The sequence below is a fragment of the Haemorhous mexicanus genome, chromosome 1 (genome assembly GCF_027477595.1).
Source record: "Haemorhous mexicanus isolate bHaeMex1 chromosome 1, bHaeMex1.pri, whole genome shotgun sequence".
Lineage (NCBI taxonomy): Eukaryota > Metazoa > Chordata > Aves > Passeriformes > Fringillidae > Haemorhous > Haemorhous mexicanus.
In genome coordinates, this window is record NC_082341.1 from 1,060,138 (window position 1) to 1,074,670 (window position 14,533).

Below are 14,533 nucleotides of genomic sequence, written 5' to 3' on the forward strand. Positions count from 1 at the left end.
GGACGGGGAGGCTGGAAAAGCTGCACCCTGGGATTTGCCCGGGTTCGGTGCCTGGACAGCCCCGAGGGGCGGGAGGGGGCACGGGCTGCTGCCCGCGGAGCCTGGCACGGCCCAGCTCTGGCATTCCCGGCCCCGTTATTCCCAGTTTTACCCCTCTCCACACACCACCGACCTCTCTCCCGCGTGCCGCCATCCCGGAGCCGCTGTGCTCAGCTCCGGCCACTCCGGCCACGGCCACGGCCACAACGCAGAGCAGCCACAGCCTCATGGTGTCCCCGCGGCTGTGCCGGGCCCGCGGCCACTGCCCTGCCTGGACATTGGTCCCGATGTCACCATGGTGACCCCGGAAAGGTCACTCGGGGCCGGAGCTGCCAAACACAGGGAGAGGAAAGGGCTGGGTCTGGATAAGGGATGAGCTGGAGGAAACTTATCCCCAAAACTCTGCCTTGGGGGTCCTGCTCTTGCTGCATCCCTCTAACGAGGTCCTGGAATCCTGGCATGGCCTGGGCTGGGAGGGGATTTAGGATCATCAGGCCAATGGCAATTCCAGATCCTGCTGCTGTTGCTGCAATAACCCCACAATTCCAGGTTCTGGGATTGTTGTTAAACCAAACCAGGCGCTGTATCCATTTAGTGATGAGCAATTAGTCCTGGCCATTCCTGAGGATTCCTAGGATATGATGGAATTTGTTTAATTCCAAATTTCTGGCTTTTGGTGGTGCAGATGTGAAGGGCAGAGGAATTCCATAGGGAATTCTAGGGGGTAGGTGGAGATTGCTTGCAGGGGGTTGGTGGGAAGGGAATCATGGACGAGCTGCACACGGGAAATACAGAATCGGCGGGAAATTTATCCAGGAGAAGAAGGAAATCTGGAGGAGGCGAATTCGGGAGGCCACAGGGAGGGAATGTGCGGGCAGCAGAGAACAAGAGCGCAGGCCTCAGGCAAGGCCATGAGAAATCCCGGAGTCGGTACCAGATCTGAGAGATCTCTGGTGGAAAACCTGAGGATTCACACGCTAAATTTGGGATTTCGGGAGAATCGGTGACTCTGGAGTCCAAACGGGATGCGAGCGGGCTGGATCCGGGAAGGGCTCGGCCCGCGCTCGCAGGGAACGGGGACAGGACGGGAGGGAACGGCTTCAGGGGAGGGACACCGGGACAATCCCTCCCGGGAAGGGCCGGGCCCCGTTCCCGTTCCCGTTCCCGTTCCCGTTCCCGTTCCCGTTCCCGTTCCCGTTCCCGTTGGGATCTGACCCCGGCCCCGCCTCACGTGCCGGGGTCACCGCAGCGCTTCCGGGGCGCCGCTTCCGGCTGGGCCATGGCGGCGCTTCCGCTGTGGGCGGGGCCTGTGCCGGAAGCGCGTGCGGGAGAGGCGGCGGGAGGCGCCGGGACCCTCCCGGACCCCCCGAGACTCGCGGGGCCCCCCGGCCGCCATGGCGGGCCAGGCGCAGGTAGGAGCCGGGAGCTGCCAATGGGAGCCCCGGGCCGCCCTCGCGCTCGATGTGCGGACCCCCGACCCCCCCCCGGATCCAGGGGGGTCCCGCAGCGCACCCTCGGCAGCTGCTGGCGGGGCTCGGCCTCCAATGGCCAGGGACCCCCTACCCCATCACCCCCCCAGCCCCATCCTGAAATCCCAAATCATCCCCCCAAATCACTCCCATCACACCCCCGATCCCACGCCATCACCCCCTCCATTGCCCCCACTCCCATGAAATTCCGCCCTGAGGATCCCCCATCACCCCCACCCCATCCCTCCCCACCCCATCACCCCCCAAAATCCTCATCATTCCCCAAATCTCCACCAGCCCCTAAAAATCCCCATTCTATGCCCTCAATCCCACCCCCATCACCCCCAGCCCAAAACCCCTCTCACCCCCACATTCCCCCCACATCCCTCCCTCTCTCTGCCCCTGTTCCTCCATCCCCGCTGGGATTTCCTGGGATGGGCCCTGGGGGTCACAGGGGCCTCTGGGAATGTCCCCCAGCCCAGCTCCAGGTGGCTTGGGGTCCTGAACTATCCCAGTCCCACAGGGATCACGGAGTGCTCCTGATAGGAACGGTAAGACACATCCCAAGGTGTTGATTCTGGTGTTTGGCACTGGATTCCAGCCTGTCCTTCTCCCAAATCCATAATTCCTGCCCCAGTGGGGAACACACCTTCCTGGGACAGCCCCATCCATGGCCCCATGTCCTAGGACCTCCTTTGGGCTGGGAAAGGCTTCTCCTGCTGGCAGGGGCAGGGTGATCCCTGTGGAGGGGGTGATCCCTGAGGGAGGATTAGATCCGTGAGGGAAGCTGTGATCTGTGAGGGAGGTTTAGATCCTGAGGGACAATTTGATCCCTGAGGAAGCTGTGATCCCTGAGGGAAGCTGTGATCCGTGAGGAGGGTGTGATCCCTGAGGGAGGTTTACATCCCTGAGGGAAGCTGTGATCCCTGAGGGAAGCTGTGATCCGTGAGGAGTGTGTGATCTGTGAGGGAGGATTAGATCCCTGAGGGAAGCTGTGATCCGTGAGGAGGGTGTGATCTGTGAGGGAAGCTGTGATTCCTGAGGGAAGATTTGATCCCTGAGGAGGATTTGTTCCCTGAGGGAGGATTAGATCCCTGAGGGAAGCTGTGATCCGTGAGGGAGGAGTTGATCCCCAAGGATTAGATCCCTGAGGGAGGCTGTGATCCCAGAGGGAGGCTGTGATCCCTGAGGAAGGCTGTGATCCATGAGGAGGGTGTGATCCGTGAGGGAAGCTGTGATCCCTGAGGGAGGCTGTGATCCCTGAGGAAGGCTGTGATCCCTGAGGGAGGATTAGATACTTGAAGGAGGATTAGATCCCTGAGGGAAGCTACGATTCCTGAGGAGGATTTGATCTCTGAGGGAGGTTGAGATCCGTGAGGGAAGGTCTGATCTGTGAGAAAGGATTAGATCCATGAGGGAAGGTGTGATCTCTGAGGGAGGATTTGATGCCTGAGGGATGATTAGATTCTTGAGGGAAGATTAGATCTCTGAGGGAGGGTGTTATCCCTGAAGGGAGAGTGTGATTCCTGAGGGAGGATGTGATCCCTGAGGAAGAGTGTGATCCCTGAGGGAGGTTTACATCCCTGAGGGAGGGTGTGATCCCTGAGGGAGGTTTACATCCCTGAAGGGAGAGTGTGATCCCTGAGGGAGGGTGTGATCCCTGAGGGAAGCTGTGATCCCTGAGGGAAGCTGTGATCCCTGAGGGAGGGTGTGATCCCTGAGGGAGAGTGTGATCCCTGAGGGAAGCTGTGATCCCTGAGGGAAGCTGTGATTCCTGAGGGAAGCTGTGATCCCTGAGGAAGCAGTGATCCCTGAGGAAGCTGTGATCCCTGGTCCCGTGGCAGGTGCCGATGGCCTTCGAGGACGTGGCGGTGTTGCTGAGCCGGGCCGAGTGGGACGCGCTCACGGCGGGGCAGCGGGAGCTGTACCGGGACGTCGTGTCCGACACCTACGAGCTGCTGACCTCCCTGGGTAATCCTGGGAACCACCCTGGCCAGGGCTTCCCTCAGATCCCACCCCAGCGCCTTCCAGAGCGCTGAATCCCAGAATCCCACAGTGGCTGAGGTTGGAACGGGCCTTGGAGATGGCAGAGTCCAACAATTCCTCAACACTGCCAAGGCCACCACTAATCCATGTCTCCAATGTCTCATCCTCACAGCTTTCCAATCCCTCCAGGGCTAGACAACCATTCCTGTGAGGAGTTTTCCCTTCTAGGGGCTGATCAGGGAGTTTAGTGCTGGAAAAGGTAGGATTTGGGTCTGGGTTTGAGCACCCCTGGAAATGATTCCCTAAGATCAGGGAGGACGGTGGGATGTCCCACCCCTGGGATAAGCAGGAGACATTCCCTCCCTGGGAAAGCCTGTCAGTGGAACTGGGAAGCTGTGGAACTTCCCTCGCTTCCATCAGGGCTCTCAGGAATAAATCCCTCTCTGGCAGCAGCTCCGGTTTCTCCCTCGCTTTTCCCGCATCCCAGCGGTGCTTCCGTGCAGGGTGAGGCACAGCTGAGGTGTCCCAGTCCTTGGTTTTCCTGTGATCAGGGACAGTCCAACGCTCTCTGTCCCATTCCCAGGTTATCCAGGCCCCAAGCCTGACATCCTGCACCGGCTGGAGCGCGGGGAAGAGCCATGGATCTGCTCATCCCCAGGTGAGCAGCAGCATCCCAACCCTGTGGGTTGGAATCCACATCCAGGATGAGGTCAGGGCTTCCTGCTCCATCCCTGTGGCTGTGGAGATGTCAGGATTCCCAGTGGGGACAAGGACAGGACTCTTCCTTCATTCCCATGGGTGTGGAGAGTCAGGATTTCCAGCCTGGCTGGTGACATCTGCTGTTTTCCCTGCAGGACACACTGGGAGCTGGCTGGAGGAGCCTTCCTCTGGCTGGTGGCCCAGTGCCAGCGGGTACCAGGGGCTGGAGACCTCATGTCCAGGTGAGTCCTGCTCCAGCCCCATCCCTGAGCCACTCCCAGGGTTTCTTCCACTGCAGGGCTCCCCTGACGTCTGGCAGAGGTTGGGATGTGGAGCCCAGGCAGTCCCGGACTGGGAAGAACGGATGTTCCTCTCCCTGCTCCAGCCAGGAATGATCCAACCCCTTCCCACCTCTCTCCCAGCAGAATGGAGCACGTTGTGGTGTCTCCAGGACAGGAACTTCCAGAAGAAGTTTGACTGTCATGAGGGAAGGAGCGAATTCCCGTCAGAAGCAGACAGTGGAGTGGGGAGCCAAGCCCTGCCACGGCCTGTGAAGGAGGAAGTGGAGGATAAACCTGGACCCATGGAAGACCTAACCCACAGTGAGACAATCCCGCTTCATTCCATGATGGAACAGCAGAGCCTGCATCCTTGGGAAGAGCTGTGGGATGGCCCTGGGGAGAGGAATCACGGGAATGCCCAAAACCATGGACACAATGTGGGAGAGGCAACGCTTCTCCCGGGAGCCCGGGGGCTGCGGGTGGAGGAGCTGCGAGCGGCGGCGGCGAAGGACCACAGCTACTGCCTCCGGAGCGAGCCGGGCACGCCCTGCACCCCCCGGCCCTGCTGCCTGTGGGAGCACAACTACTGCCAGCAGCGCCGGGCCGGGGGCAGCCGCGAGGCCGAGAGGAGCCGCGAGGCCGGGAGGAGCCACGAGGGCAGCACCCTCCTGGCCGTGCGCCGCCGGCTGGCGCGGCAGCAATCCCGCTGGCGCAGGACATTCCGGAGAGCCAGGGAGATCCTGCGGCGCTACCAGCCCTACTGGAGGTTGGGGTTTCCATGGAGAGACCGCTCCAGCTCCGGTGGTGCCACACAGGGGACAAAGCCCGGGGTTTGTCCTCCGACGGATGCGGCCGCGCTGCGCCAGCTCCGGAGCACCGGGAACGCTGAGGGGGTGACATTGGACACACACTGTGCTCCGGAGGGGATTTTGGGAACTGGGAGTTCACCCCCTGCCCAAATCCTGGATGCAGGGGTGGGGAAGGGAGTGAAGCCTCTGGAGCATCCCGGTGCCAGGCAGGAGCTTGAAGGATATGCGGAACTCCGGAAATCACAGGAGGTGTCGCTCCAGGACGTGTTCCAGAACGTGCTGAAGGCGGTCAGGTACATACTGGACTCCCTGTGCCAGAGGTTTGAGCTCCAGGGGGTCTCCCAAGGGAAGAGCATCTGGCCCATCATCATCCAGATTGACAACTTGACGGAGATCAGGAAGCTCTGACTCCCGGGGGGAAACTGGAATTGGATTCACTGAGGCACAGCACTCAATCCCCCCTAGTTCTGGGGCGTTCAGGAGGAGAAACGTGGCAGAGGTGGATTTGGGGGATGTAAAACTGGGAATGTGGGGCCTGCCCTGAACTGGGATTGATTGAGAGGCTTTGGAGAAAAGCAGTGGGAAAGGGGAGGACTTGTGTGGCTCAAAGGAGGAAAGAAGGAAAAGTCAGCATGGGATCCTGAAATCCTGGAATGGTTTGGGTTAAAAGGGATGTTAAATCCATCTCTAAAAACCAACCAGAGGTCAGGCTGTGTTCCTGTCACCAAAACAATGGGAAAAACAAAAAATCTCCAACAATGTTTTTATTGTTAGACAAGGCATTTCCTCATTTCTGGTTGGGATGTGCAACAGACATTATTTCACCCACACGTGGCCTGGGTGTGCAGAGAAAATCATTCCATGACAGGCGAATTTTACTCGATTTTCCCCAAACTTTACCCAGTTCTAAACCCACAGAAATCTATTGGTTCAATGCTCATTGGTTCCAAATTGCAGAGTTCTCAGAATTCGGTTTCTTATTGGACAGGGATTCTTTTGCCTCTGATGTTTATCAGGCCCTCACTAATTTATTTATCAGCCCTTTCCAGCCCCAGGGGTCTGGGGTAGATGTTCTTCAATGTTTGCTGATGGTTGTTATCTTTTTGGGTCTCTTTTGGACTACTCCCAGTTTGTTGAGATGTTAAGCTTATCAAGCCTCACAGAGGGCAACAATACCCCTTAAAAAAAATATTTCTCTAATTCACTTCTCAAAGGCAAAGGCAAACTGAGCCTGACTAGAGAAATAAAATATATTTTAAATGTTGTATAGTTGCCAACACTGCCAAGGAGAACGGAGAGGATGAGGGGAAACAGCCTCGAGTTGTGCCAGGGAGGGTCGGGTTGGGTTGGGTGGAGGGGTGGATATAGGAGAGGATAAAGGAAAGTTTAGTTCCAGGCATGTGGAAGCGTTTTCCTGGGAAATCCAGCCTGGCCTGGATTCCCAGTAGCTTTTGGAACCTCTGGAATTGGATCATGACAAGGAAAAGGTGATTTCTGGGATGTTCTCCAATACCCTCCCAGGAGCCAGGTGCTGTTATGGGGACAGAAGGAAGCTCCAACAAATTCAAACAAACTGAGCCCATGGATCCATTCCCTTTCCCAGATCTCCATGGAACTGGGGGTGGCCTGGGGAAAATCTGGGATGCCTGAATTCAGGATGCTCCCACCACGGCCGGTGCTGTTTTTGGCAGGAGGATGTTCCTGACAGCTGGGGGGTGCTGACTTTGGGGCTTTCAGCATTCTCCTCCCAGATCCCAAATCCTTCTGAGCGAGCTGGAGGGGCTCATCCTGGAGAAGAGGAGGCTCAGGGGGCACCTTCTGGCTCCTGCAGTTCCCTGGAGGAAGGTTGGAGCCAGGAGAGCCTGGGTTCTGCTCCCAGGGAACAGGACAAGAGGGAATGGCCTCAAGGGCAGGTTCAGGTGGATATTGGGAATGTTCCTCTTGGAAAGGGATCTCCAGCCCTGGCCCAGCTGCCCAGGGCAGGAGTGGAGTCCCCATTGCTGGAGGGATTGAAAAGCCCTGTGGCTGTGGCCCCACACGGGGCAGTGCTGGGCTTGGACTCGGGCATCTCTGAGGACTTTGCCGACCTCAGCCATTCCATGACTCTGCAATTCCTGTAAGGACATTCCCGCCCTTCAGTGCTGGCGGATGGTGAAACGGGACTTTAAAACCAATAAAACCGGTGAAATGTCTCGGGAGCCGCTGTGTCCCGGCTCCAGGCGCGCTTTGAGGGCCGGGACTCCCCGTCACCTTCCTTTCACCTTCCCCCATCCCGGGTTCCCCCCAGGACCCCCGACCCGCGCCGCGCGGAATCGGCGGCACGACCGCCCAATCGCGATGCGAGCTTCACGTCACGTGTCACGCTCCACCAATCACAGGGTACGCCGCGCCGCCCGGATGCTGTCCGGCCTCCCAACATGGCGGCGCCCAGTGAGCGCGGGAACGCGCAACTTCCGGGTCGATGCGCGAGGTGACGACGAGGGCGTGGCCTAACGCGGAAGCGCCAGCGCGTGTTGAACGAAGTGACCACGCCCCCTCCAGAGCGGTTGCCATGGAGACCAGGGAGGTGCCATCGCCGTGGAAACCGGGGCCAGGCCCGGAGCGGGAAACGGGGACCGGGCAGGGACGGAGCCGCTGCAGAGATCCTGAGCAGGCCCCGGAGCTGCTGCAGGGCTGGAGCCAGGCTGGGAGAGCTGAGAATGTTCCCCTGGAGAGGAGAAGGCTCCAGGGAGAGCTCAGAGCCCTGCCAGGGCCTGAAGGGGCTCCAGGAGAGCTGGAGAGGGACTGGGGACAAGGCCTGGAGGGACAGGACACAGGGAATGGCTCCCACTGCCAGAGGGCAGGGCTGGATGGGAGATTGGGAATTGGGAATTCCTGGCTGGGATGGAATTCCCAGAGCAGCTGTGGATGCCCCTGGATCCCTGGCAGTGCCCAAGGCCAGGCTGGACGGGGCTTGGAGCAGTGGGACGTGTCCCTGCCCAGGGGAGGGGTGATGTGGAATGGGACTTGTCCTCCATTCCAACCCAAACACCCCAGGATGATTCCATGATGGACCAGCTGTGCCCTCACTTCCGTATCCCAACATCCCAGACTCGCTGGGCTGGAAAGACCTTAAAGCCCATCCAGCCCCCACCTGGGACTGGGAACCTTCCAGAGCCCAGGTCGGATCAGGGTCTGCCTGTGGGAGCGGCTCCAAGACAAACGCGGGGCTGTTCCGGAATGAGGAGGGACAGCTCAGTCCTGGGAAGGGCAAACAAACCCCGAGTCAGATTTATGAGCAGGGAATTTCCCCAGCTCAGGGCTCAGGGTTTGGTTTTGGGCGGGATTTACTGTCCCTGTCAGAGGTGGAAGACGTCCTGGGAATCACAACTTTCCGAGGAAAACTCACTGAATTTTCCCTTTTTTGTTCCCAAAATGGCCTCCAAGGATTTTGTGGCTTTTTGGAGCCTGCTCAGGGCTGGCACAGGCAGCTAAAAATGAAATTCAAATATTTCACATCTATTTTGAAACTCTCTTGCCATTAAATCCTAGGTGGGTTACATGGGGAAAATGGGAATAACTGAGGAGTTTGGAAGGGACTGGGAGGATTTTGGAGGAAATTCAGAAGGAATTGAAGAATTTGGAGGGAGTCTGGGAAGGAATGGGGAAGAATTTGGAAGGAATTATAGAATTTAAAGGGAATTTGTGAGGAATGGGGGATAGTTTGGAAGGAATTGGGAAAGACTTGAAGGGAAGCAGTGAGACCGATCAATCCCTGGGGATGTGTTGGATCCCCATCCCTGGAGGTCAGCCTGGATGTGGTGCAGGATGATCCCACCCTTCTCCATGGAAGGTTGGACCTGGCTGCACCTGGAATGTTCCGGGGTCAGGTGGGGTTTGCTGCAGGGCAGGGACTGACACCGTCCCTCTCTGGGGACTTCCAGGTGCCACCCCTGGTGTCGTTGTCCCCGTGTGATTTATGAGGATGTTTTCCACCATCCCAGCTCCCAGCCTGCTGGGTGTCTCCCCGAGCCGAGGGTCACCCTCGGGGCAGGATCCTGGGTGTCCTCCTGAGCTTCCTGCTGCCCTGTTTGCAGAGGGGACAGGCCATAAATCACCCCCGGGCTGGAAAACCCCGTCTGTCTGCAGAGAATCAGGGGGAAAAGTCCTCGGAGGCCAAAAATCCCGATCATCCCCAGCACTGCCAGGGCCACCACTGACCCTGTCCCCAAGTGCCACATCCACAGGGATTTTAAATCCCTTCAGGAATGGGGACTCCCCCCTGCCCTGGGCGGCTGTGCCAGGGCTGGACACTTTTTGAGGAAGGAATTTTCCCAAATCCAGCCTGAACCTCCCCTGGCCCAGCCTGAGGCCGTTTCCCCTTGTCCTGTCCCTGTTCCCTGGGAGAAGAACCCAACCCTCACCTGGCTCTGACCTTTCATCCCCACCACGCTCTGGACCATCCACGGCCAATGTGGGAAATGGATTTGTAGGGAATTCTCCAAACCTGACAGAAGGCTCACAGTGTGTGCATCTGTGTGCAAACTGAGATGAGAAATGCTGACTTAGAAAGGCCATGGAGCAGGACAGACATTGCTGAGGGAGAAATGGAAGTGGAAACAAGTTTTAAAGGATGGCCTTGCAAATAAGACTGGATACTTTGGAGAAGTAGAACTATGAAAGATTAAAAAGTAATTTTAGATGACTGACTTTAAAACATTTACAGCATGATGTGGCAAAAGCTGATAGGTCAAGAAACACTTATAATGTGTTGTAATTAGGGAATAGTTGGGTTTTGATTGTGATAGTGTGAATTATAACATCTGTGTTGTCTTACCCTTCTCATGAGACTGAAAATGGAATAAAAATTTTTAAAACACCTTCCAGTTGCCCCATCTCTGGGTCAGAAAAGAGCTTAATCTGACAGTGTCTGTCACCACTGTCCCTGTCCTCACTGTCACCCCTGGTCACACATGGCAGGGGGCCCTGGCCCTGTGGCCCTGCTGACCGACGGTGGCCGGCACACCCCTCCCCACTGCCCTGGGCACTGCAGTGGGCTGGGCTGGGCTCCTGGCCAGATTCATCCCCCTGGAACGTCCCTCTGTGCCAGCCCCTGGTACGCCCAGGGCAGCTCCCATAAAAGCGCGGCCGGCCCGCAGGGGAGCAGGAGCAGGATCCAGGATCCAGGAGCGCCATGGGGCCGTGCCGAGCGCTGCCACCGCTGCTGCTGCTGCTGGGGCTGGGGCTGGGGCTGGCTGGAGCCTCCACGGCAGAGCCACGCGGATCCACGCTGGGACAGGATGGAGCCACGCTGGGACAGGGTGGAACCGCGGTGTCCTCGTCCCCGCCGCGGTCCCTGAGCTACGGGGACGTGGTGGCGGCGGCCGTGGAGCTGCTCAATGCCAGGGCCGTCAGTCCCTACGTGCTGCGGCTGCGGGAGGCTCAGCCCCGGCCCGGCTGGGTGAGTGCTGAGCTCTCCCTTTCCAGGGGAAGCTCCAGGAGTGGGCACTGCTGGATCCGGCCCTACTCAGGGGGGGTCTGCCCCGTTTTGGGTGTGAGCCCTGAGGGGCTGAGCCTGACCCATTCAAGGCTGGATGTGGCTCCTCTTGGGGCTGGTTCTGGCCCGTTGTGGGGCTGGGCACTGGGGGGAGGTGGATCCCTGATGGATCCTGTCCCTTTTCCCAGCCCTCGGACCTGCAGAGCCGGCAGGAGCTGAGCTTCACCCTGGAGGAAACCACGTGCAGGACACCGGGAATGGCCACCAGCAACTGCAAGAGCCGCTGGCTCGGGGTGAGGCTTCGTCCCCTGGGAACTGGGAATTATCCAGTGGGGAAACTGAGGCACGAGGGTATGTCCCCTCTGTGCCCCACAGGCAGTGACCTGGTGCCAGGGCTCCGTGTTCCTGGAGGGGCAGCAGCCCACGGTGGAGCTCTCCTGTGAGAAGGCGCCGGCCGCGGTGAGAAGGGTCTGGAATGGCTCCGTGTCCCCCTGGCTGCTGGGGGTCCCCCAGGTCCCCTCCTCATTCCCCCCCCAAGTCTGACCCTGCTCTTTGTTTTCCCAGTTTGGCCAAATCTGGAAATCCAAGATCAAGGATTTCTTTGGCAAGGTCAAGCAGCGTGTCCGGGGGTTCTTCCAGTGCGGTCGGATCTGGATCCGGGACAGGCTCAACCTCAAGGCACCCAGACCCTGAGGAGTGACACTGCTGTGCCCCCACCCTCTGTCCCCACCCTGTGTCCCCTCCCTGTGCCCGCTCCCCAGGTGCTTCACTGCCAATAAAGGTCCCTGCATCACTCCCGGTGTCACCCTGAGTGTCCCTGCACCCCAGTGGGGACCCCTGAGCACTCCCAGCCCCCCCATATCCCCCCATGCCCAGCCAAGGAGCTGTGAGAGCTGGGAACGCCATGGGGGTCATGAAAGGGGAGTGTCACGAGTGGGGGGCGCTCTCTGGGGCAGATCTGGGGTCCCTCCACCTCTCCAAGGCCGTGGAGAGGCAAAGGGGACCCCCCTGCAGGTACTGCCACCTCGGGACCGCCCCACAGCCCCTCCCCACCTCCAGCTTCTTCCTGGTCCTGCCGTGCCGTTCCCTGCCACTGTCACCACAAGGGGGACACGAGGATGGGGACGGTGCTGGTGACAGAAGATCCCGGGGGAGCAGGAGCAGCTCCCCCAAAATGGGCACAGCACGGGCGCCACCGAGCTCTCCTCCTGGCACCGGCCCCTTGCAGCGACTTGGAGCCCTGGGATTGTCCTTCCCTGTCCCCAGGACTCCTGTGGGGTCCCCACAGAGGGTTTGTGGGGTACAGACCCGCGGGAATATTGGGGGGACAGGAGGGACACCCCCAGGGGGCGGCAGCCCTGACACTGCTCCAGACACTTTTGGGGCACAGGGGTCCCCGAGCCCCCCAAATCTGCACCCACAATGTCCCTGTCCCAAACTGGGTCCACCGTGGGGGTCCCCTCGGGACCTGAACCCCCCCAGCCCCTCCCCTGCAGCTCCCTGGAGGGCTCACTGTGTCCCCTGTGCCCCCTCCCCACCTCTCTTTGCCATCACTGCTGGCTGGGGGGGACAAGATGCAGTGGGGACAATGCCACCACGGGGACAATGACACTGTGGGAACAGTGACACCCTGGGGCTGACGGTGGCCCCTTTTTCGGGTGCGGTCCTGGGGGCTCCTGAGAGCGAACCCATCCCTGTCCCCAATCCGACTCCCCGTCCCCTTGAGGACGGAGCAGCCCCGTGTCCCAGCCGTGCCTCAGTTTCCCCGTGTGACAGAGACAGGAGGTCGCGGTGCCCGCACGGCCACTCCCGGTGGCTCCTTTATTGCTCAGCCCAGCCCCACGGAGCCCCTCAGGTGGACGTTGTACTTGATCCTGGGCCGGAAGCGCCGGACCTTCCTCAGGAAGCGCCCGAAGCGGCCGCGCTGGATCAGAACCGGCTGCCGGAGGGATGGGGGGGTCAGGGGGTGCGGGGGTGTGGGACTCCCCCTTGGGAGCACAGCCGGGACCCCTCCCAGGGCCTCCCGCAGCTGGAAACCCACCCAGGACCCCGCACCAGGGACCCCATCCCCAGGATCCCACCCAAGATCCCACTCCAGGGACCCCATCCCCAGGATCCCACCCAAGATCCCACACCAGGGACCCCATCCCCAGGATCCCACCCAAGATCTCACACCAGGGACCCATCCCCAGGATCCCCCCCAAGATCTCACACCAGGGACCCCATCCCCAGGATCCCACCCAGGACCCCACTCCAGGGACACCACTCGTGTCCCCACCCCAGGGGCCCCACACCTGGGACACTTGGCACCCCATATCCAGAATCCAACACTTGGGACCCCACGCACGTCCCCAAGCCCAGTCCCCACCCAGGACGCCCCCCCTGGAGCCCTGCACCCCACACCCAAAGCCAGGACCCCGCCCATGGGACTCTGCACCTAAAACCGCCCACCCAGGACCCCCCAACCTCCCGTGGAGCCATCGCGGGGTGCGGAGCCCCCGGGTGTCCCTTTGGGGGATGCGGGGCAGGGGGGACCCTCAGGGGGTCCCCCCCTCCCAGCCCCGGCTCCCCCCACTCACGTCGGAGGAGGCGTCGGAGCAGCCCAGGTCGATCTCGGGGGAGTCCTGCCGGAACAGCACCGACCCCGAGCACTCCTTGATGACCTGGGGGGACACGCGGTGTCACCTGGGGATGGCAGCGGGCCCCCGTGCCCCCTTCCTCCCGCTCCGCCTCCTCCTCCTCCTCCTCACCCCGTTCTCCTTGAAGTCGCAGTCGTCGGGGTTGGTGCGGGCGCTGGCGGCGCAGTCCGTCTCCATCATGCTGAAGTTGAGTGTCCGCAGCGAGCTCAGCTCCACGCCCTGGGGACACGCGTGGGTGGGAGGTGACAGGAGAGGGGTCAGCAATTGGGTGGCATTAGGAGGGGGTCACCAGTGGGGTGGCAATCAGGGCCAGCGCTGAGCGGTGACAAGTGGGGGGATCATGAAGGGTGTGTGACAAATGGGGGGTCACGAGTGGGGGGCACTCACGAGTGGGGTCGGCACTGAGCACCCGGAGTGGGGTAGCACGAGTGGGGGAACAGGAATAGGGGTCAGGGCCACAAATGGGGGGTCCCGAGCGGGGGACACTCACCTGGGAGGACTCAAGGTCGGGCTGGGCAGCCCCAGCCAGGCACCACGAGTGGGGTGGGGGTGTCACCCGTGGGGGGGTCCCGGGTGGGGGGCACTCACCGGGCCGGGCTCGGGCTCCGCGCTGAGCAGCCGGAAGGCGTTCTGCACCTCGGGCTGTTGGTTGTAGGAATCCACGGCCTGCGCCAGCGCCTCGGTGTAGGAGAGGGACGCCGGGCCGGGGAGGGCGCAGGCCCCCCCCAGCACCGCCAGCACCAGCACCCACGAGCTCGGCATCGCTGTCCCCACGGCCACCCCCGGGCCCCTTTTATCCCCCACGGGAGGTTGGGGACCCGCCCCGGGGCTGCCTCTTGGGAAACGCCCGGCCCCAAGCCGCAGAGTGGCCGTTCTTTCGGGGGGATGTGCGGGGCGGGGGGTCCCCGTGTGTCCCCGTGGAGGGCGGTGGCATCTGAACCCCTCGGGGTCCCCACCCTCGGGAGCCCTTTGGCTGGGCTCGGGGGGTTTGGGGGCCAGGACCCCTTGGGTGGTGACACGTTGTCCGTGTCAGGTCGGTGCCCGCGGGGTTGCACAACCCCAAAGTTGCCCCATCGCTGTTGCCCAAGGCCGAGGGTGCCCCCGGGTCCCCCGAACCGTCACCCGCACACACGCA

At 60.9% G+C, this 14,533-nt stretch overlaps 3 protein-coding genes across 3 annotated transcripts; 2 read left to right on the forward strand and 1 right to left on the reverse strand.

The window, feature by feature from the left end:
* Positions 1–805: 805 nt before the first annotated feature.
* LOC132339278 (uncharacterized) lies at positions 806–6,548 on the forward strand. The gene is made up of 6 exons (XM_059869471.1): positions 806–969; positions 1,289–1,451; positions 3,353–3,479; positions 4,078–4,152; positions 4,349–4,435; positions 4,616–6,548. Exons 1-6 carry the CDS (start codon positions 806–808, stop codon positions 5,689–5,691), a joined length of 1,692 nt encoding a protein of 563 aa, XP_059725454.1. The 3' UTR covers positions 5,692–6,548.
* A 3,908-nt stretch (positions 6,549–10,456) lies between these two features.
* On the forward strand, positions 10,457–11,452 carry LOC132339284 (cathelicidin-B1-like). The gene is made up of 4 exons (XM_059869482.1): positions 10,457–10,723; positions 10,948–11,052; positions 11,135–11,218; positions 11,324–11,452. Exons 1-4 carry the CDS (start codon positions 10,457–10,459, stop codon positions 11,450–11,452), a joined length of 585 nt encoding a protein of 194 aa, XP_059725465.1.
* A 1,099-nt stretch (positions 11,453–12,551) lies between these two features.
* Positions 12,552–14,525, reverse strand: CAMP (cathelicidin antimicrobial peptide). Its single transcript, XM_059837216.1, has 4 exons — positions 13,987–14,525; positions 13,510–13,617; positions 13,339–13,422; positions 12,552–12,698 (listed from the first exon to the last, which is right to left on the reverse strand). Exons 1-4 carry the CDS (start codon positions 14,158–14,160, stop codon positions 12,588–12,590), a joined length of 477 nt encoding a protein of 158 aa, XP_059693199.1. The 5' UTR covers positions 14,161–14,525; the 3' UTR covers positions 12,552–12,587.
* Positions 14,526–14,533: the final 8 nt, after the last annotated feature.

Coding starts and splice junctions, on each gene's coding strand:
- LOC132339278 (XM_059869471.1), top strand. CDS start 806: ATGGACGAGCTGCACACGGGAAATACAGAATCGGCGGGAAATTTATCC. Junction 4,153..4,348: donor ATGGATCTGCTCATCCCCAG/GTGAGCAGCAGC, acceptor TTTTCCCTGCAG/GACACACTGGGAGCTGGCTG. Junction 4,436..4,615: donor GCTGGAGACCTCATGTCCAG/GTGAGTCCTGCT, acceptor CCTCTCTCCCAG/CAGAATGGAGCACGTTGTGG.
- LOC132339284 (XM_059869482.1), top strand. CDS start 10,457: ATGGGGCCGTGCCGAGCGCTGCCACCGCTGCTGCTGCTGCTGGGGCTG. Junction 10,724..10,947: donor CTCAGCCCCGGCCCGGCTGG/GTGAGTGCTGAG, acceptor CCCTTTTCCCAG/CCCTCGGACCTGCAGAGCCG. Junction 11,053..11,134: donor GCAAGAGCCGCTGGCTCGGG/GTGAGGCTTCGT, acceptor TGTGCCCCACAG/GCAGTGACCTGGTGCCAGGG.
- CAMP (XM_059837216.1), bottom strand. CDS start 14,160: ATGCCGAGCTCGTGGGTGCTGGTGCTGGCGGTGCTGGGGGGGGCCTGC. Junction 13,618..13,986: donor CGGAGCCCGAGCCCGGCCCG/GTGAGTGCCCCC, acceptor GCGTGTCCCCAG/GGCGTGGAGCTGAGCTCGCT. Junction 12,699..13,338: donor GCTCCGACGCCTCCTCCGAC/GTGAGTGGGGGG, acceptor TCCCTCCGGCAG/CCGGTTCTGATCCAGCGCGG.